Raw genomic sequence first — 21615 nt, forward strand, 5'->3', positions numbered from 1 at the left:
GGTCATGGTGTTTTATCTCAGCAAAAAGAAAGTAAGTGATTCAGGCCTCCTTGCAGGCCTGGAGTGGACAGTCCTCTTTTCCCTGCAGAGTGCCTCTGTTTCCCCTCTTCCAGTAGACAGTCCTAGCAACTGAAACAGTACGACCTTATATACAGAGAGTACCCTCTGGAGTGTTATGTCCTAGACTGGTCACTTGTGGACTAGGTGACCATGAGCAGAGTAACATCTGTACCCTCTGCTCTCCGATCTGTAAAATGGAACTGGTGGCCAGGAGGAGAAAGTGACCAGGTTCCTATTTTCTGTTGCAGCCTGTGATCTCGTGAGGCTGGCATGCAGGATGGCAGGACAGCCCAGCCACATGCCTCATGGAGGGAGCCCGAACCACCTCTGCCATGCCCTGGGGCCTGCACCCCCTCCAGACCCACAGGTAAGCCCTCCCCTTCTCTTGGGTCCCAGAACACTGAGGAGTCCTCGTTCAACCTCCCCTACCTGTAGGGAGCTGTGTGGCACGCCTACACAGACATCTCCTTGGATGCTTCCAGGCCTGGGGTGAAGCCCTGTACTTAATTCACAGATGCTTGGTTTCCATTGATGAACAGCTCCATGTCTGCAGCTCTGTGCAAGGAGAAGAGGGACTCAGGAATGGACAGGAAGTTCTTGTGTATCCTGGGCCACCGCCAACCTCTGTTTTGGCCTGCATTGTGTTTGGCTTTCTTCAGTCTGGTGGTCTAGATGGTCTGTGATTTCTTAGAGGGCTCAGGTACCTTCAGTTCTGTTCTAAAGGTCTCCTTGAGTGCCAGACACACTCAGTGCCTTTGCACACTGTTCCCTGACCTAGAATGCCCTTCCCAGTCTCCCTCCAAGCCACAGTTCCAGATACTACTCTCTGAGGAGACCTCCTACCCTTGACCCACAGCTGTGTGTGTTCCCCGCACCCACATACATTCCCCCACACCCCACATGGCTCTGGCTTTAGGATGTTCTCTCCTGCAGGGGTCTTCTATGCCTACTAGATGGAGGATGTCTCTAGCCCCATACACAGAGGCATGCTCTATACCACTGAGTCGGCAAAATACGTCTGTATTTCAGAATACATCCTTAATGTGCAGTGGACCGCCTAGGGTGTGGCTACATGAGGCATGCCCAGGTCAGCTCTCAGGGAACACTTTTAATACCCAACAGAAGGACCCCCTATGGCTCCAGAGGCTCTAGCAAAGCAACTGAGAGGACAGACCTCTGTAAGAAAGGGACGGACAGGCAGTGGCCTGGAGGGTGGCAAGCTTGGTGCCTGCTACCAACACTTTAGGACCCAGCTCTTTCCTCGAGGCTATAAGACCTAAGTCAGAGAGAGATTGAAGACAGCCATATTCCTTCTTCATGAGAGACTGTCACAGCTTCTGATACTCTAGTTCTGGGTGGAGGACTAAGGGTCTGTCCATTGTGCAAATTTTAAACTGCACAGACAGCTGTTCAGGGAGCCAGGTGGGTTTTGAGTTTGTATTTGTTTGCAGCCTTGCTGTGTTGTGATCTATGGCATGGGGCTATGTCAGCCCAAGAGAGGGTCCTACCGCAGACCCACACGAAGATGACACCTGAGCTCGTGGACAGTGTGTGCAAGTACGCAGACCGTCCTAGGACAAGTATGTTGTTGGCCCTGGATGCTGTGGTCCATTTCCAGGTAGAATCTGGGGAGGCACAGCTCCAGGTCTGGGCCAGGACATGATGCTGATGGCAGGGGCAGTGGGGCCTGCTTAGGTAATGTAGCCATTTGTCACATTAAGTCATTCACTAACAATCGAGTCCCCCTTGATTAATCTCCCAGAATTAGCCAGTTGCATTTCGAGCAATTAGGGTTAATTACAGGCTCATTTGGCAGAGGAGAGAGGCCTGTAATTATTTCTCGTGCGAGGCGAGGCGAGGCGAGGCGAGGCGAGGAGGCAGCGGTGACAGTGTCCTCGGCAGCTTGTCGCACATGTTGGAGTGGGTGATGACATAGTTAAGTGTAATTAGATGCAATCACTCAGTGTCGGCTGCTCTGGGCAGTGGCTGTCAGGCAGAGGATGCCCTAGTCCCACCTGTGCACCTGGCCAGGTTTGAAGACTTGGGATGCATGGCTGAGTATGCTGTGCCAGCCCCAGGCTGGGATGGAGATGGAGGCTGATCAGGCACATCTTTAGTCCTCTCAGTGCCTATGTCTTGACCCCATCTGGAGAGTGTGGCACAAGCCTGTCCATGGCAGCATCCTGAAATGCTTAGAATGGAATGGGGTCATGTCTCTTTGTGGCGGGAGGCATGTGACCCATCAAGCCATCCTTGGAACAAGGAATGAGGCTGTACCTTCTCTGAGGATGAGGAACAAAGTGTCTCAGCCTCAGTTTTCTCATCTGTAGAGTGGGGATAATGCTAGCACCACCATCCTGAAACATCTAAAAAGTATCAATGACATCCAGCATGGAACCCAACACCATGTATGTCAAGGAAATGCCATGTGTAGACCATTTATTCATCCGTTCATTTGTTTGTTTAATTTTTGTTTTTTTAAGACAGGTTTTTTTCTGGCACTGGCTATCCTAGAACTTACTTTTATAGACCAGGCTGGCCTCAAACTCACAGAGATCTACCTCCTGATTGCTGGGATTAAAGGTGTGCCCCAACATGCCCTGCTGTAGGCTTTACTTTTATAATTGAAAAATTATTATGAATTATTTCAAAGTCAAAGCTCTCACAGTTATATTTACCTTCTCGAGGCAGAAAGGTCAGGAGCTCCTAACAGTTGCCTGTGGCTTTGTTAACATTCTAGGCCCAAAGCTAGTGGGTTTACAGAAACTAAGAGAGCGAGCAGCACATGGAAATCTCTTTGCTGAATCCTACCATTGGCCTGTGAGGTCCACATAAACTGAGAAAGCCTAGGCTTTAGCTGGCCTTCCAATGAATGGACATATAGAGTCAAGAAGGGGAAACCCGTGCAGAATGATGCAGATTGTATAAAAGGGAAAGGTTTCCTTGTGTGAGAAGTCCCTGCTGACATGTCTTCAGAAACCTGCTCTGGTTTCTGAAGCTGAGCTCACTTCTATTTGGAGAGAAGCATGTGCATACTCTGCAGGGGTCTGGGGGGCAGCTGTCCATGGATGTGTTTCACAGACCAAAATTTATATGCAAACCCTCCCAAAGAGGTGATGGTGGGTGAGTAAAGTTTAATGACCAAATACTATCGGGTATTGAAACTCAAGGAGCTGGGAAGATGGCTCAGTCAATAGTGAATTTGCCATGCAAGCATGACCCGAGTTCAGGTTTTAGCATCCACATAAAAGCTGTACACAGTGGCATACTTCTGTAACCCAGCACCAGGAAAGAGGGAGACATGTGGGTCTCCGCGGCTCACTGGCTATCCAGCCCAGCTGGATAATTTGGTGAGCTCTGACTTCAGTGAGAGACCCTATCTCAAAATGTAGAGAATGATTGATATGCACTGTTCATGTCTGTGTGTGTGCGCGCACACACACACACACACACACACACACACCTTCAGCCAAAAGCAGAGAACTAGTGCTTGATCACGTGAACTGAGACCATAGCAAAGGAGGAGCCCACTGTGGGTTTTAGAAAGATCCCTGGTGGCTGAGGCCTGAAGCTCAAGGAGGGTAAAATGGGGGCCTGGTAGGGGAGCAGTGTCCACAGGGAAGTGACAACTGTAGGAGATGGAGGTGGAGAAGGACCTCCAGGCTTCACCTTCCAGCCTTTGCCTGGCAGTGCTCTCGGCTGCAGCTCTTACCCAGCTAGGGTACCAGGACCATCCCACGGAGAGGGTACTACAATTTGGATGTTTAGTGTCAGTCATTGTGTCTCTATGCTACAAGCAATTCCTTAGTAAGTCTGTGAGCTGATGGTCCATGAAGCCTCTAGTAGGCTCCTAAGCTGGAATGACGGCCATGATGAATCGTGCTGACAGTGCCGTCTCAGAGAAGGGGAAGTGGCCCGTGCTCCGTCTCGCAGGGAGGTGGACTGCTGTCTTGCTCCCGAGGGCAGTAGGAATGAAGGCTGGCTTTGGGTTTGAAATCGGCCACTATTCTGAGCGAGGTTGGCCTTGCAAGGTGTCTGACAATGTGGACTCTTTGTAAATTGAGCCCTTTTGTGCAATGCATATTTAAAACATTTCGCTTCGTAGAAACCCAGTCTCCTGTAAGTCCCCTATACACATGATGTCAGATGTCTTTAAAGGTGAAATTCGTTTACAGGAAATGTCATGCTGATGAAGTGTGCTTTTTAAAATCATAGAAACAGTTGCCTTAAAATTAATGATGCATCACCAGTATGAGGGAGAAGAGGCCCATCCAGTGTAAAGATGATTAAAATTCAGGTCAGAAGTCTGACTTAGTCAGGCTAAATTTTTTAATGAGATTTCAGAAAATTAATTGGGCGAATGCATTTTTATCCTTCTAACGTGTAATTTTATGTTCCTGTTTAGGGAGTGAGCATAGGGGAGAAAAGGGTTTGTCAATGGCCGAGGCATATCGTGGTTCAAACATTTTAAACTCAAATTAGCAAGGGGGTGTGGAGGGGGGGGTGGGTATTTCTGGCCTAATTTGATCTGACTTGGAAAAGAAAGCCTGGGTTTCTCTGGTTTTCTGGGGTAGGATGAGTGTCCTAAGGGAGTCATCTCCCATTATCCCCTGGATGTCCTGCCTGGGCCTCAGAAAACTAGTGACATTTCTAGGAAGGATACAGTTGGGGACAGTGACCGTGGACTTCAGCTGTCTCCTTGACTCCTGTCTACCAGACGCTCCTGCTGTCTGTGGTCATGCTTACAGAGACTGCTCCCTCCTCCTCCTCCTCCTCCTCCTCCTCCTCCTCCTCCTCCTCCTCCTCCTCCTCCTCCTCCTCCTCTTCCTTTTCCTCCCCCTCCCCATCCTCCTCCTTTTCCTTCTCCTCCCCCTCCTCTTCTTCCTCCTCCTCTTTCTTCTCTTCCTATTCTTTCTCTTCCTCCTCCCTCCCCTCCTTCTTCTTCTTCCTCTTCTTCCTCCTCCTCTTTCTTCTCTTCCTATTCTTTCTCTTCCTCCTCCCTCCTCTCCTTCTTCCTCTTTCTCTTCTTCCTCCTCCTCCTGGTCCACACCATCCTCCCTCTGCAGCTCAGGCCTTTTCCTTGTTGCAGGTCAGCAGCCTGCCTCTTCATAACCCAGGTCAACTTCCTGCCTCTTCTGCCTTTGAGGGACAGCTGGGCCATCCCTCCCCAAAGGAGCCAGGAATGACTTCCCATTGAGGCATCCCACCCTGCCCACAATGCAGCCCTAATGAACAGATGACAGGCTCAGAGTCACTCCGCAAACTGGATCATGCTGAGGGTAACCCGGGCTGGGAAACAGGCCTGCTGAGGCAGGGCAACATACAGACCTGGCCCGGAGGGTAAGAAGACTCTACATCCTCCCTCTCTCCTTGGAGTTAAATCAGGACTCTGATGCTGAAGAGTCCTGTGTAATGAGATGCCCAACACTTGAGCAGAGGCTGCCCCAGGAGCACCCTGCCTAGTAGTTTGCTGGCATTCTCCCACTCCAGTGGCCTGGACATGCCCCCCAGTGCACAGCACAATCTTCACTATAGGAAACCATTTCTCTAGTTGGGATGAATGAAGTGTGACAGGAAATGCAAATCTGGGTCATCCATATGCAGATGTGAGCTAGAACCTTAGCCTCAGTCACCCCACAACAACCTCCTCACATCCTTCAGACTTCTGAGCCACCGATGAATTGGGCAGTGTGGCCTCCTGGTTGGACAGACTGTCACAACCATCTTCAGCCCACAGTTCACCCACCCATCCTAATGAGAAGAAGGCCTGTCTGTGTTCACAGAACAAGTAACCTTGGTGATCACCCTCACTCCATCCTTTAGTGTACCAGGAGGATGCCGAGGCCCAAGGGACCACCATCAGCACAGCCCCGGGGTCAGACAAAGAATTCAAGTCCCTGCTGTAGTGGCCTAGGCCTGCAGGAAGAGCCCTTCCATAGGCTATCAGGAGGCATTCATAGCAACTCTCAAGAAGCACAGAGTAGGTACTTTATGCACAACAGCACATTGTCACCTCCACAGGTCTACTTCCATCCGAGGGCCCAGGAGCCACCTTGGTTCTTTCCAAGCATGACTTCAGCTGTGCTCCTGAAGTTGGCAATGCTTTTACTCCTTCTGGAGCCTTGGAGGAGAAGAGAGTAGGAACTGTCTTTCTGCACCCTACCAGCCCTCACTTTCCAGCAGTGGGGAAGCAGCAGGGCCCCACTTTGGTCTCTCTGGGGTGGCAGCTGAACCGTGTTGGGCATAGTGCTCAAGGGAGCTTGGCCTCTGAAGTGCTCTCTTGGTGGGTAGGTAGTGTATTGGCAATTCCTTAAGAGTTTGCCTGGCGGACACCATCTTCCTCTGGCTTGAGTCTGCAGTCAGGGATCTCTTCAAACCATCTTCCACCAGTGCTCAAGATTTCAGAGTCAGGTCAGCCCAACGTTGACCTTACTGAGGGAGGCAGGCAGTGTAATCATGGGCTGGCAGGAAGTTATCCACAGTCTCCTTGTGTTGAGGTTTCATCTGTTGCTATGTGTTATATGTTAAGTATGAGTCCCCAAGGCCTGGTTGCCCCAGAGACAAGGGAGTCCCAAGTAGACCCAAGTGATGCTATGTGAACTTGCCCTCAAGTTATTTCTGGTTGGTGAGTAAAGATTCCTACAGCCTATAGCTGGGCAGAATTGAGATAGGCAGGGCTTGGGGTTCCCAGGCTTGGGGTTGGAGGAGACCACGAGGAGAGAGGGGAAGATAGAGAGAGGAGAAGCCACCATGGGGTAAGAATCTTAAAATAATGGCCATGTGGTTCGGCTAGTTGGAGTTAAGAGCAGCCCAGACAAAGCATGGCAAGTTACATAGTGGAAGTATTGACTGGAAAATAGACATAAGAGCATAGAGGATAGATATCTGCCCAGCTCTGCTGCTGGTGAAGGCCTATTATAAATATAGAGGTTGTGTGTCTTTTATCCATGAACTGAATGGTCAAAGGCAGGGCAGATACCCAGGACTGAGATTAGATATTTTCAACAGCATCCTTGGCCAGGTCCCTCTGTTCCATCACGGCTTTCAGCGCTGGTTCTGCAGTCTCCACAAAGTCTGGTGTCTGTGTCACTGTGAGGGACCAGTTGTCCAGAGAAGCTCAGATGTAAGCTGCACACCGGCAGCTTGTGTCCCTTTCTGATGACGAATGGCTGTCCTGGCTAACGGTGACTGACAGTGTCAGGACAATGACTATGGTGGCAGGGGGGTGGTGAGCCTAGGGTGAGACTAGAATTGTTCTGACATTTATCACACACACTACCTGTCAGGCCTGTTGTTGGGGGTGGGGAGTGAAATCTCTTCTTTGTTAGAAGGTATTACTGGGGTGCTGGGGTCCTATCGGTCTAGCCTTAGGCTTTTCTCCTCAGCCTAGCTGATCACCAATGCCTGTATCTCCTACAGAGGCACCCAAACACCCTGTCTTTTCGCTGCTCGCTGGCAGACTTCCAAATTGAGAAGAAGATTGGCCGAGGACAGTTCAGTGAAGTCTACAAGGCCACCTGCCTGCTGGACAGGAAGACGGTGGCTCTGAAGAAGGTGCAGGTGAGTTCAGGGGCAAGTGGCTTCACTGTGATCCTAACCTCGTAGGGGACTCAAGTTTAGCCCGTGGCAAAACATGAAGGAAAAGAAAAGTATGCACACGTTAGGCACCTACTGTGTCTGGGGACGTGTTCAGATACGGGAGCCTGACAGTAGCCCCACTGGGATTATTGTCTCATTTTTCAGATGAAGAAAACAGTAGCAATTCACTAACACTACCAACATCAGGCTTGGCCTCAAAGGGGCCAACCTGCCCTATGTGAGCCTTGTAAATGAAGGGGAGGCATACAGCAGCAAGGTCAGGCTGAGAAGCACACAGCATGTGCTGTGCCTAGAATCCCCACTCCCCCACCCCCACCCCAGCTGCCTAAACTCATTATTCTGCTGCTTCTCCTACCAGGTAAGTGCCTTGGGCCCAGGAGACCCTGAACAGGGAGGGTAGCTTAGCCAGGCACCCATGGGAAAGGATGGGAAGACACTGGCTGCATAGTGTCAGCATTGACCTGTGACCCTCACATTCTTTTTGGAGCGCTAGGACATCAGGCTCCTGCAGTTGAGATACTGTCTGCTCTTGCCTTTCCAGAGGCATTCTGGGCCATCATCCTTCCCTTGCATAATGGCTGCTGTGCTGAGCCATTAGCAATCGCTGCCTTTGGTCTGTCCCTACAAGTCTGATGCTTCAGGTTTCCAGTGAAGGAGCACTGATAACATGCCACTTATCAGGGTGTGACCTCAGCAAGCCTCAGAGGCTGTGGACCTCAGTCCCGGCTCTGTGAGCCGGACACAGTGACTCTCACCACACAGGAGGCGTCATCACACAGTCTCTGCTGTTGCTGCGAGTGTTGGGACTCTCACTCCTCTGGGTCCTTGGCAAGGAGCAAGGGCTTGCTTGAATCCCAGCATTGACACTGGTTTTAACTGTTCTGTTTCTGGCTTCTTCTTGGCCTAGATCTTTGAGATGATGGATGCCAAAGCCAGGCAGGATTGTGTCAAGGAAATTGGTCTCCTAAAGGTGAGTGGCCTGGATCAAGCCAATCTTGGTTGACCAGCTGTCGGGGTTACTGCAGGTCAAGCATCCTGGGCCTATCATGATAGCATGTCTGAGCAGCAGGTATGTCTGAGGTAGTTCCCTCCTTCCTAGTGATCTCCATGTTCATCTCTCCAGAGCCAGAGATAGAACTTTCTGGACTAGACTTGGGCCCCAAGTAGGAGGGTGAGAAAGTAAGAAAGACTTGGGTCACACTCCTGATGTCTTCCTTTTTAAGCTATGTGACCCTTCACAAGTGGCTTTAAGGAGTAAAGGAAGCACTTGACATGCAAGCCACCTGACTTCAGTTCCCACATCCATGTAAAGACAGAACTGACTCCACAAGATTATCCTTTGACCCACACACAGGTACCATGGCATGCACACGTCACACACACACACACACACACACACACTAATAATGAGGAAAAAGTGTAGGGCTGGAGAGATGGCTCAGCAGCTAAGAGCACTGGCTGCTCTTCCAAAGGACCTGGGTTCAATTCCCAACACCCACATGGCAGTTCACAACTATCTGTAACTCCAGTTCCAGAGGATCTGACACCCTCAAACAGGCCATACATGTAGGCAGAACGTCAGTGCACATAAAATAATAATGATGATGAAAATAAATAACAAAACGTTGTAATGCTCTCTGACCGCAACTGAAGCTGGCGTTAGCCCCCAATGCCGTTCTCAAAACAACCACAAAACAATTCAGGAGACAGAGAAGAGTTTGAACAGGGTGCTGGGACAATCTGGATCTGCTGATGAGAAAGAGTGAGCTGTAACCCCTACCTCACACCATTACATACATGGCTGTAAAATGGATTAGTCTGAAAATAAAATTAAAGACCAAAGTCAGGAACAGTTCTGTAGTTTGTGAGCAGATGTGAAAGTTAGAGCTAAGCCAGGTGTGGTGTCATCCACCTAAATTCCAGCATAGAGGAGAATTGCCAGTTAAAGGCTAGCCTAGGCTACATAGTAAATACCAGGCCAGCCTGGGCTAAGCTACAAAGTGAGATCACCAAACAAAACACAAGCTAAGGCTGTAACTGAAAGTTTGTAGAGGAAAACTTCAGGGATTCATCATACTTAGAGGGCACAGAGGTGTCCCCAGATACAAAGGGCATTAGCCATAAAAGAAGGCTAGAATGGTCTGTCCATCATAGCCACCATTCAAAGATGAAAATCCAAGTCACAGATGGGAGACAAGGCCAATACACCTTATCACCTCATCAACAGAGCTATGCATGCGGACAGATCAATATGCACACAATCCAGGGTCTAATCCAGTCTGATCTGTTGAGTGTTTTCAGAGTTCCAGGATATCCAGGTTCTTACCTCCACCTTACCCATGCCCAGTGCCATTGGCTTCTAGCACCCCCGAGATGTGCTGGCCTCTCCTAGACGGCGGGATCCTTGCACAAGCCACACCAACTCAATCTTTGGCCTCAATCATTAGACCTGAGAAAGCAGCTTTTCCTGCTGGTTCAGACTAGCTGGGCGCAAAGACTTCTGGAGCATTTAGAAAACATGCTGTCAGTCAGATCCTGGCTGTCCGCTGATGTCTGAGCAGTGCCAACCCCACTGTAGTGGTATTAGGAATCCTCTCTTGCTCCCCAAGATACAGTAGCCATGTAGGCACAGTGTCACCACCAGGGAGGGTCCTCTTGGAGATGGAGCTGATTAATCTGCCTTGCCTGGGCTCCACTCACTTCCTCATCGTGGAGTCCAGACACCAGAGCCGGTCTGAGAGTCAGTCAGAGGCTCTTAGGGTGGGAAGGATAGTTTCCAAGGGATGGCTGAGACATTGAGGAAGCACAAAAGAGCAGCAGGACAGCTTCTGTGAACTTGAGCTGAGCCTGGGCAGAGGCTCAAGGGGTGTGGAGGGCGGGGCAGCACTGGAGCCCCACCTCTCACCACTGGCCACGCCCTCTTGTGGTGCAGCAACTGAACCATCCGAACATCATCAAGTATCTGGACTCCTTCATCGAAGACAATGAGCTGAACATTGTGCTGGAGTTGGCTGACGCGGGTGACCTCTCACAGATGATCAAGGTCAGGGGCCTGGAGTGGGGCAGCCTCCTCTCATCGTGCTTGGGCGGGGGGGGGGGGGCGGGGGGGTGTTATGGAGGCTTCTCCATGTCCCCGAGATAGCTTGGTCTGGCTCTAACCTCAGCACCTATATGGGGTATCCTTGTCTTCCTTTCAGGCTTGAGAGGATGCACAAAACAAGGTAGAATGATGCCTAGATAGGATGGTGCCTGGGTAAGGGCTATGGTACACAGAAGGGACCTGTTGGGCCAGCCACACTGCTCCAGCCCAGAGCACTTGGGGACACTTTTCTCCACAGAAGGAATAGGAACAGTCAACACCTCCAAAGGTCAGACTCTATATGTCTGCTTTAGGGTTACTATTGCTGTGATGAAACACCAGGGCCAATAGCAAATTGGGCAGGACAGGTCTTATTTAATTTACACTTCCACATCACTGTTCATCACCGAAGAAAGTCAGGACAGGAATCAAACGGGGCTGGAACCTGGAGGCAGGAGCTGATGCAGAGGCCTTGGAGGGGTGCTGCTTACCGGCTTGCTCTTCATGGCTTGCTCAGCCTGCTTTCTTGTAGCACTCAGGACCACCAGCCCACAATGGGCTGGGCCTCCCCCCATCAATCACTAATTAAGAAGATGCCCTACAGGCCTACAGCCTGATCTTCTGGAGGCATTTTCTTAACTGAGGTCCCTTCCTCTCAGATGACTCCAGCTTGTGTCAAGTTGACATAGATTGACCCCTTGTCAGCCTGGCACACAGCCTTTCCTTTCTCATTCATCCTCAAGATCACACATTAAGACCGACATCATGATAGAAAACATTTTACAAACATTTAAAAAAAAAAATTCCACCGTCTTTACAAATTCAAACACTTTAAAAATTGGTCTCTTTAAAAAAGTTTAAAGTCTTTCAACTGTGGGCTCCTGTAAAATAAAAAGCAGGTCAGGCACTTCTTTACTTCAAGGGGGAAGAACCAGGGCACAATCTGAACAAAGCAAAACAAAACTCCAACTATATAAATAACTCAAGTCCAATGTCTGGGATCCACACAGGATCATCTGGGCTCCTTCAAGGGCTTGGGTCACTTCTCAGGCTCCGCCCTCTGCAGCACACCCAGCTGTCTTCTAGGCTCTGGCTGGCTCCACTCCACTGCTGCTGCTGTTCTTGGTGGTCCTCCCATGGTACAGGAATCTCAAACTGTGGAGTCTTCTGCTGCAACTGGACTGTACCAGTAGCACCTTCTGGGCTCTCTTGGTGCTAGGTCTCAAATTCTCTTCATGACCCCCTTAATTCTGAGGCTTTAAATGCTACTCTGGCTGTACCTTCACCAGTGGCCTCTCCTGCCCTCTCATAGTGCCAAGCCTCAGCTGCTCTCCATGTCCCCTGCGTCCCTTTGAAGCCACCTGGGTGGCTCCACATGACTAAGTTTGGGTGCTAGCACAAGGTACAACCTTGGGTACCTCTGAACACATCTCCTGTGTGCTGATCTTCAGAAAACACTTCCAAGATTCTGCCTCAGTGATGCTGGTCTCTTCTTAATCACTACTAAGTTCTCAGCTCCAGCTGACCAGCAAAGCGAGGTTTCCCTTTAGCGGTTCTGATCTCTTGTTAATCACCACCAATTTTTCAGCCCCTGCTAAACAGAACCATAGATTCTTAATTCAAAATATGCAGTGGCCCATTAAATGGCATGTCCGATGGTTCCAGCTGCCACTTCCTATGGAAGGAGAAACAGGCCTAGAAATGCTGCCTTGTCTGAGAACACCCAGCGCATGGAACTCCAGCTGTGTTTACCAGGCCTGGCACTGGTTGGAGGTCATTGTCTTCACACAACCTACACAGCCTTTGGACAGGTGGTCTCTTCATTATCCATAGTGAGGATTTCATGCCTGCTCTGTGAGGGACTGAGCAACTTTAACCTCTGAAAACCCAGTGCCGTATTCTCTTGATATTCCTAAGCTGTCTTGTCCCCACCCCAGGACTCTGGAGTGGAACTACCATAGGTTTGGCTTCAGGGACGTGGCAGCTCCATTGGGAGAGTGCTGCCATCAGCCACAGCCATACTAAAGCACTGAGTTCAGAGAGGTTTAGTGTCCACCCAAAGGTAACACAGCCTGTAAATGGAAAAGCCCTAACCCATAGCCTCTGATCCTGGCTTCTCCCTCGAGGCCCATATGTCCCTGATGGCATGGGTCCTCATCTCTATCTCCTAAAGTGGACCCCCATCACCCGCCTCCCCCTAACCTTGTCTGTGGGTCCTGAGTCAAGCCAGGCCATGCTCAAGCCCCACACTGAGCTCCCAACTGTGTTTGGTTATGGCCGGCATGGATTCTGTCTTCCCAGCAGGCACTGGGGATTGAGCAATTGTTTATCAGTTGCTCTTCAGAAATTCGGCCCCTAGGAATATGGTGTCACTGGGAAGCGGCATTACTGAGCCGTTATCACCTGCTTTTATATTTCCGTTGACATATTAATGCATTTGCAGGGGTGTTAATCTCCACACGGATCCCTGGTGGGAACAGACGTGATACATCATGTCTTAGGCCTCATCACTGGTTTCTCCTTCACTTGCCATCCCCTCTACACACACCCCAAGGATACACGCAGCTCTCTACCGTCTCTCCATACGCCAGCCCCCACCTCAGGCTGCCACCACTGCTAGTGGTGCCCCTAGCCCTTGAGTTCTACCAGGAAGGCGGGCTCCAGAGTGAGTCAAGGTCAGGGCCTGTGGAATCAGAGGGGGCTTCCTGGAGGAGGTGTTTCCTGAGCTGAGATGATGAGATGGGAAGCACCCAGAAGGCTTTGATGCACTGTGGTCCAGCACCAGGTGAGGTGGTGACCATGGGGTCAAGTCTTGCTGAGTTTCTCAGTTGAGGCTCAGGATTGGGGACTGTGCTGAGTTCACAGCGGCTTTCTAAGGCTCCTGGAGGGAGCAGAAACTATGAGCCTTGTGTTTGGAGGGCTGGGTGTGGATAGAGTAGAAGCAGAGGTCTGGATCCCCACCCCCACTTACCCTCCACTTCCCCTGCAGCCCATGGATCTCAGACTCCCCTGTAACCTCTCAATCTTGGAATGGAGTTGGAGGCTGACAGCCTTGGGGGAGAGGGGAACAGTGCTAGGCAAATGCTCTCCTCCCTGAGCTCTAGTGCCGACCTTTCCCGGTTACCTTTTAGGAGACAGGATTCTGGAAAAGGGCTGTAGGCCAGACCGATTCCTTCAGACTTAAAGAGACAGGCTGGGTCGCCAGCCCACTGGTTTTATAGCCAGTCTGTCCGTGTGTCCTGAGCTAGCTTTGGCTCAGGGTTCAGGTGGGTCAGGCTCCACAGAGAACTGAGTTTAGGCAGTGTAGACGACATTCCTGCCCCAGCCTCACCCTCCATCCTCCCCAGCAGACGCTCTGTTTTTCTCCCGGCCCACAACAGCTGACAGCACAGGTTCCTCACAGGGCTAGCACTGCCGCAGCTACAGCCAGCAGGGGAACTGGGGGCAGTGCCCTAGCTGGACACACCTGGGACAGTTTAGCAGGCTTCTGTACCCAGTTTCTTCCTACCCCCAAAAGGTGCCTGGTGCCTGGGAAGCTCTGTTGCCACACCCTTCTCATTCTTCTCTAGGTATCCAGGGGAACCTAGGCTTTGCAGCCCCAAAACCGGGTCACACCACAGTGTTCCCACTGGCCTTAGAGGTCACGGGTCAGCAGGGCTTGTGTCTGGAGGGCTTGCAGCCTCAGGAGCCGGTCAACCATGGTGCTGGCATTATTTACAAGGCTGGTGAAGCCCAGAGCTGCCACTGTCTGAAATCCACCAGAGACTCGGCGCCTTCCTACTAAATGTCAGCTGGCACTTATAGAATATGACATTTAGAAAATCACCACTCTCGGCTGCACACGTCCCCACGTAAACACTATAATGAGGACCAAATAACATTATGGTGTAAATAACAGCCCGCCCAGCCTGGCACAGAGGCCTGGGGGTGGCCCAAAGCAGAGGTCTTCTGGGAGACCAGAACAGCTAGCTCTCCAGCTCCTCCTAGAAGGGCCTCGAGAGAGCCTCAAGGGGTTTTACTTCCAGGCCAGTAGCTTGAAGCTATCGCGGCCTTGTGTCGGGAGGTACTCAGCTCTGGATCCCAGCCTCCGTGCCCCTGATGCTTAGCCATGGGCCTGAGCCTCTCTGGGCATGGTCCCCGTCACAGATTCTCAGCGTCATTAGATGTGATGAGCTCACAAGGCCTAACCAATCTCCATTTCGTAGCCCTCGGGGGCCTTTGTGCTGCTTGCTGAGGGCCCAGCACCATGGCTGAGCACGGCCTTCTTCCACTTCTGTTTCCTCTCCAGGTTGGGCAAGCACCCTAGCAGTTCCTGGCTTCCTACACGGGAGTAACTGCTTGCCAGTGAGCCACAGTGCTGCCTCTTGCCATTAGAATCACAGCTTGGTGACCAGGCAACTGAGGTGCTACACCTCAGTACAGGCCTGCTGCCCAGCCATTCACACACACGTGTGACACGCACGTGTGACACGCACGCACACATGCACACACATACACGCAGACACACAGACACATACAAACACACACACAGACAGACACGCAGACATGCACACACACATACACACATACACACACAGACATGCACACGCACACACAGACAGACACACAGACATATACACATACAGACAGACACAGGCGGGCGCATACACACACATACACACACACACACACACACACACACACAGAGTTATCTCAGCTCCGCCTCAGGATATGTACCTGCATTATCCTTCCAGAACTTTCTGTTTCAGTTCTCTTTCAGTGCAGCCTGGGGAAGTTGTTTCTTGGCTTTTTTTCTTTTTTTCTTTTTTTCCTGGGGCTTAAATGTGGTTTACTAGGTGTCCTGGCTAATTTTAAGTCAAGTTGACATAGGCTAAAGAAATCTGAGAGGAAGAAGTCTCAATTGAAAAAATACAGCCATAAAATTCCACCATGGGTAGGCAAGACTGTAAGGCATTTTCTTAATTAGCGATTGATGGGGGAGGCCCAGCCTGTTGTGGGTGGTGCTGTCCCTGGGCTGGTGATCCTCGGTTCTATACAAAAGCAGGCTGAGCAAGCCATGGGAAGCAAGCCAGTAAGCAGCACCCCTTCATGGCCTCTGCATCAGCTTGTGTGTCCAGGTTCCTTCCCTGACTGCCTTCCATGACAGACTGTGTGATATGGAACTAGCAGATAAAATAAACCCTTTCCTTTGGTCATGGAGTTTCATCACAGCAATTGAAACCCTAACTGAGACAGTAGACAAGGAGGTGGATAAATGCCCACTGAAACCAAGGGTCTATTTGAGAAAGTTAAGCCCATCTTCTCAAGGGTTACTGTGCCTTTAACAGTCATATGACACTGTGACTTGATGACTCTGAGGACATGGGGACAATAATGACTATCCCTCAGGTCTGGCCCTCCTCCCACACCAGGCTCAGACTGATGGTGAGAGTCCTTACTCTCCCCAGACCCCTCTGAGCAGATCACTGGGAGACTCCTCCTTGGGGATTCCTCTGGCCGGGCTTCTAACCTCTTGGTGCAGCTCATCTGGGGCCCCCCAAGCTCTGCTGGGCTGAAGAGAGGTGTTGACACAACATCCTACATGATCACTGTGCCACCCTCGCTGGAAACATGCTCACCCAGGCTGGCTGGCTGTCACCCCCACAGTACTTCAAGAAGCAGAAGCGGCTTATTCCTGAGAGGACCGTGTGGAAGTACTTTGTGCAGCTGTGCAGCGCTGTGGAACACATGCATTCCCGACGTGTGATGCATCGAGGTGAGTGCCCTGTGTGGCGGTGGCCTGAGACGCCAGCTCTGATTTCTCGATTGCCCCAGGAGCTGCCCTGAGAACGAGGCCATTTAGTGTTCCCCATGCAGGGTGTCCAACAGCTACACTCACATCTGTTCCATGAGAGGAGCCACCTGTGAGGGTAAGGGAGTCCGACTCTGATGCCAGACCGCCCTCACATAAGCTTAAGGGAATGGGGCCATCGCAGCATGCCGACACCACTTGTCCCAGATGTGGCCAAACCTGATGCTGAGGCCAGTTTTGCACAGAGAAAGAAAGTTTCCCATGGGCTTTGATATCTTGGTAGGCATTGGCTGAGTGAACTGTACCCTCACCACACCCCAGAAAGTGCTTGGGGAAGGCATTTCAAGTTTTGAGGAAGCCTGTCTAGAAGGTGTCTTTCAGTTGGTATCCTGTGTGTGAGGCCCTGCCCTGGTCAGTGCAGTGCAAAGCTTGCTGACTGTCAGACCGTGTCTGTTGGGCGGTTGACAATCATCTGGCACCAGGGAGGCAGCTGTACAAGGGGAGAGTATAGAAATCTCTGCTCCCCACTCACAGCCAACCTGTGACAAAGGGGAAGATAGAGTCATGTTACAGATGAAGTAAATGAGGCTTCGGGAAGCAACTGTCCCACAGTGAGCGGCAAGCAGAGTCACAGGGTAGCCTCCCAGAGAAAGGAACCCTTCTATGGGCTTTGATGTCTTGGTAGGAGTTGGTTTTGCCCTGAGTGAGGGCCTACCCTTCACTAAAAGGTCCTTCATGGTCACTCCCAGGCCCTCTGCCTCCTCCTGTCCCTTCTAAGCCTGCTCTCCCCACACCAACCCCATGTCCTCCCCTGCAGACATCAAGCCCGCCAACGTGTTCATCACAGCGACGGGCATTGTGAAGCTTGGTGACCTCGGCCTGGGCCGCTTCTTCAGCTCAGAGACCACTGCAGCCCACTCACTAGGTAAGAGGACTATGTTCCCCTGTAGCCCGTGTAGGCCTGGGTGACCTGGCGGGAAGTGCATATATTCTCCTGGAACCATTTGCATGTGTGGAGAAGACCTTTTTTGAGTCTTAAGAGTTCACTCTTGCTTTGGCTGTGAAGGGAGTCTTGGGAGCTGAGGCTGGATGGCTGGACTGTAGAGGAAGGGCAGCTGGGAAGGCCGAGAAGGAACCACATCTGGTTGTGGGGACTGTGCATGAGCTTGGGTGATGCTACTGAGTAGGTGTCTGGGTGTGGGTACAGGCCTGATGTCCCTATTGAGTGTGGAGAGGGGCCTCAGGTTAGTGGGGCTGTGTTGGCTTCAGAATCTGTGTCCCTGGTTTGTAAGAACAAGAAGCCAGAGTGATGGAGATGGAGCCGCTTCCCTTTCATTAGTTTAAAGGAGCCAGCATAGCCAGTGGGACACAGAGACAGCTGTCCTGTGTTGTTAGCCCGGGTGCAGCAGGGTCTCACCAGGAATCCATGAGAGGCCGGTGTCTCGCTCTAGTCAGTTCCCAGCATCTCAGGGCTCACTAGGAGAGACAGAAGCGACCCGGAGCCAGCGTGTCTGTGGCCACCTCCCAGGAAAACCTCTGGCTGTGTTCATTTCCGTCCCACTCCACAGCCACAGTCCGGGTGTCTCCCATCACCCATCCCATCACCCCACACTTGGGTGCCTGCTGTTAGCCAGCCATGAGCCAACAGCAGCTTCTGGTGGAGGCACAGGTGCCCTGTGGGAAACCTCTCTCTGCAAACTGCTGCTGTTCATTCAGGCCATGATGACTCAAACTCAAGGCGTGCACTTGTGAGAAATGAGCCAGCTGACGGCTGATGTGCTAAGCTTGGGCCTCCACTCAGCCCTGGGAATACCTGTGTTGGCCTCTCCCTTGACTCCCGTGGTTTCTTCACCATACCCAAGGACCTAAGGATGCTCTGTCACATCTCCACTGGCCTTCAGGATCCACAGGACCTAGAAACTGGAACCCCGGGGATTGGAGTGATTTCAAGGTCACAGGGTGTCCCTCAGTGCTGCAGTGCCGACTTCTTCACAAGGACAGGGCTCGGAGCCTCCATCAGGAATCCCCAGCCACTGACTTTCTAATGAGAAGGAAGCCTCAGTTTCCCAGTCTGTTCCAACCTATGTACTGAGTTAAGATGCTTTTTCTTTGTGGCATCCGTGACAGAACCCAGGGCCTCCCACAGGCTAGGCAAGTAAGTGTTCTATCCCTAACAACATACCTCAGTTCCTGTCTGGTGTAAGAGTTTGGAAAAGGTCGGAACTCAGAGGGAAACTGTCAGAGAGGAGCAAAGGTGCTGCCTCCTGGGCCTGTCAGTCAGGCCCAAGTCCCACTCTGTCCTGTCTTGGAGAAGATGGCTGTGGTGGCTAGTCAGAGCTGGTTAGGATCGCCTTGTTAGGGATGACAGAGACCCGGCTCCTCCGACAGTGTGATTTTATCTGCTAGGACTGCTGCACGTATTACATTAATGAGAAGGAACTGGGACTTGGAGGAGGCTAGCCTCACATGCCCGACACCTCCTGAGGTCTCCTGAGCACAGACCCTGCATGATGGGTGCAGGGTGCCTCCCGGGCCCATCCCTCCCCAGGCCGTGTACACCAGACTCCAGGAGGCGCCATGGAGCTGAGGGTGCTCCACCAACCTGCACTTGCTGAACCAGCTCTGGCAGCTGAGGCCTGTTCTCTATACCTACCCTGGAGGATGACAATCAAACCCACAACCCAGGACCAGAAGTCTCCAAGCTCCAGGGGAAAGCACCCTTTTACTACCAGTTCTATATACAGCTAAGTGCACACAAGTCTGTTTGGGCAAGAAAAGAAGCTAATTGCTATCACACCATGACACAGTAAGGATGTAGGGGCCCTTCACACCCTGTGTGTGACTATGAATTATTCATCTTCTCCATCTAATGTGCACCTACTATGTGGTGTGGGGATGCTGGGGCAGGAGCCACATTGCCCTGGCAACCTCATCTACTGAAGCTGCTGACCGGGAGCCGGGCTTATGCAAATCTCTTCTCTTCCTTCCCTCCCTGGCCCCTCCTTATGCTTGTATTTGCTAACAGGAGGCTGGCATGAAAGGGCATTAGTCAGTGCCATGGTCGGGCTGACAGGTGCGGTACCCAGCGGTGGCAGAGTGGCTGCCTCGGTGTCAGGAATAGGAGCCGTAATTAGAGCTCGGAACAGAATGAGCGTCAGACGAATTACCAGGCAGCAGATCATATTTGTCAGGAAGGATTGCATACATAAAAATTAAGTGACAGTACACGCCGGCATAATGAAAGAAAAATGAAAGATTTGCCTATACACAGCTCACAAGCTACAAGCAAGTGTCTCGCTCCAAGCAACGGCAGCAGCTTCGAGACAAATGGTGGGTCTGGAGAGCAGGAACGCAGGCCCTGTGCTTGGCAGCGGTGACAGTGGTGACAAGGCGCCTCAGGCTGAGACTGGACGGGGCAGGAAGGGAGGTTGTTCATACCCAAGCCCCTTGTGGGGATGCCTGGTCTCTCTGGGATTGGGGAAACAGAGCCCATTGAGGATAACCCCATAAGAGACAAGCAAGCAGTCAAGGGGGCAAGGCCTGGCTTGGTCATGGGCTTGCAGACCTTTCTTTGGCCCTATGCATGCTGGGATGTGTGACCCACCTTTAAGGGACCACAGATTGGCAGAGGTGAGCTGGTCAGATGGGTGGATCACTTTCCCAAAAGCCAGAGTGTGCATGCAGATGTCGGCTGTGAGAGTCTAAATTCCAGCTGGGGGAGCCCAGTGTCACCCAGGATCTACAGCCACCCTGTACTCAAGTGTCCACTCATTCACTGTAGGGACAAATCAGAAGAAGGTGGGGCTTTAAAAATATTTAAGAAACATTTTGCTTTTCTAAGATGATGTCAAGCCCAGGATTTTCTTCTCATTTAGCTGAGAAGACTGAGCCTGAGAGAAGGGAGATCACATCAGCATGAGGGCAAGAAATCATCCCGTATCCAGGAGGCCTTCAAAAAAAAACCGCCAATGCACAGTGTGGCAGTGGGCTTGGGTCGTGGATGCCAGAAGACAGGTGGGGAGAAGATCCCACCAAGCTGTGTGAGGCAGGGACACCTGGTGGGGAGAAGCAGAGGTCTCTTTGCCATATGCCAGTGCCACGATGTGCACAACCCTGCTGTGCGTGACCACAGCGTGCTGTGAGGTGGATTTGTGGTCCACACAGACAGACATCCCCAGGGGTATGCCCTCATTAGTGAGAATTCATCACGGACCAAACTTGGTTCTGATCCTTTCCCACCTCCCATTGTCCAGATGGGAAAACCAGCTGCTAAGCATGAGGTGTCACTGACAAGGGACCCAGGCAGAATCACCGTGGCCTTTGGCTAAACAGTGGTCAGAGCAGGTCACACACACAGCTCTGCCTGCATCCATCCTGGAGTCCAGGCTTCGGCCCCCACCTGGTGGAGGATGCCACAGTGGCTTTTCAAGGTGTGTTACAGAAGCACCACCTGGGGAAGGGCAGCTTGCAGACAGACACCAGCCTCTTACATGAAGTCTGCCTTTTTCATGTCTAATGTCTCAGACAAGTGAGCCGGGTCACTTGTGTGCTTTGACAGGAGTTGTGGGAGGACTCTTTGGTCAGCCTTCCACTTTGGGCCCATGTTCTATGGTTTCTGCCAGTTTTACAATCTCCATTTCTGGGATAAAGACTCAGGTAGGTCAGGTTGGATAGACTCCTCTTTCTTCTGCACCGTCTGTCCCCCTGCTCTGAGGAGGGACTGAGACCAGTCAGGGCCAGCTCTGCTGTACCTGTGAAACTGCTTGGTGCAGGATGGATTGTGTCTGCTGGCACAGGGCCACTGTCCAGGGAGATACCTCCTCCTGCCAGCTTCTCTCCAGGCTCCCCAGAATCAGCGTCCGTGGGGTCTGGAGGCCTCCTCCAGTGGCCTGCTGCAAGTTTGGGTCTCTCTGAAGTCTGTTGTTTAGTCTGTTATGCACAGTGATGCGTCATGCTCTATTGTGTTTGTCGTTTGTAGAAAATCCAGGTAAAGTGGCAAAGCTGGAGGATGAGCCGTGCTCCCTTGGAGGATGAGCTGTGCTCCCCAGCTTCATTCTCTTCCACAAAAGTTGTACAACCCCTACCT

The 21615-nt window shown here is 51.6% G+C and overlaps 1 protein-coding gene across 2 annotated transcripts in view; it reads left to right on the plus strand.

The window, feature by feature from the left end:
• Window positions 1-21615, plus strand: part of Nek6 (NIMA related kinase 6) — a 74544-nt gene that overhangs the window by 41036 nt on the left and 11893 nt on the right. For both annotated transcript variants that reach the window (XM_034494458.1, XM_076928671.1), the window contains exons 2-7: window positions 309-427; window positions 7480-7620; window positions 8567-8629; window positions 10592-10702; window positions 16385-16493; window positions 17347-17454. In XM_034494458.1, coding sequence (XP_034350349.1) covers window positions 338-427; window positions 7480-7620; window positions 8567-8629; window positions 10592-10702; window positions 16385-16493; window positions 17347-17454 — 622 coding nt within the window. In that variant the 5' untranslated portion in view covers window positions 309-337. The remainder of the gene's footprint in view (window positions 1-308; window positions 428-7479; window positions 7621-8566; window positions 8630-10591; window positions 10703-16384; window positions 16494-17346; window positions 17455-21615) is intronic.

Source organism: Arvicanthis niloticus, chromosome 2 (assembly GCF_011762505.2).
Source record: "Arvicanthis niloticus isolate mArvNil1 chromosome 2, mArvNil1.pat.X, whole genome shotgun sequence".
NCBI classification, from domain to species: Eukaryota; Metazoa; Chordata; class Mammalia; order Rodentia; family Muridae; genus Arvicanthis; species Arvicanthis niloticus.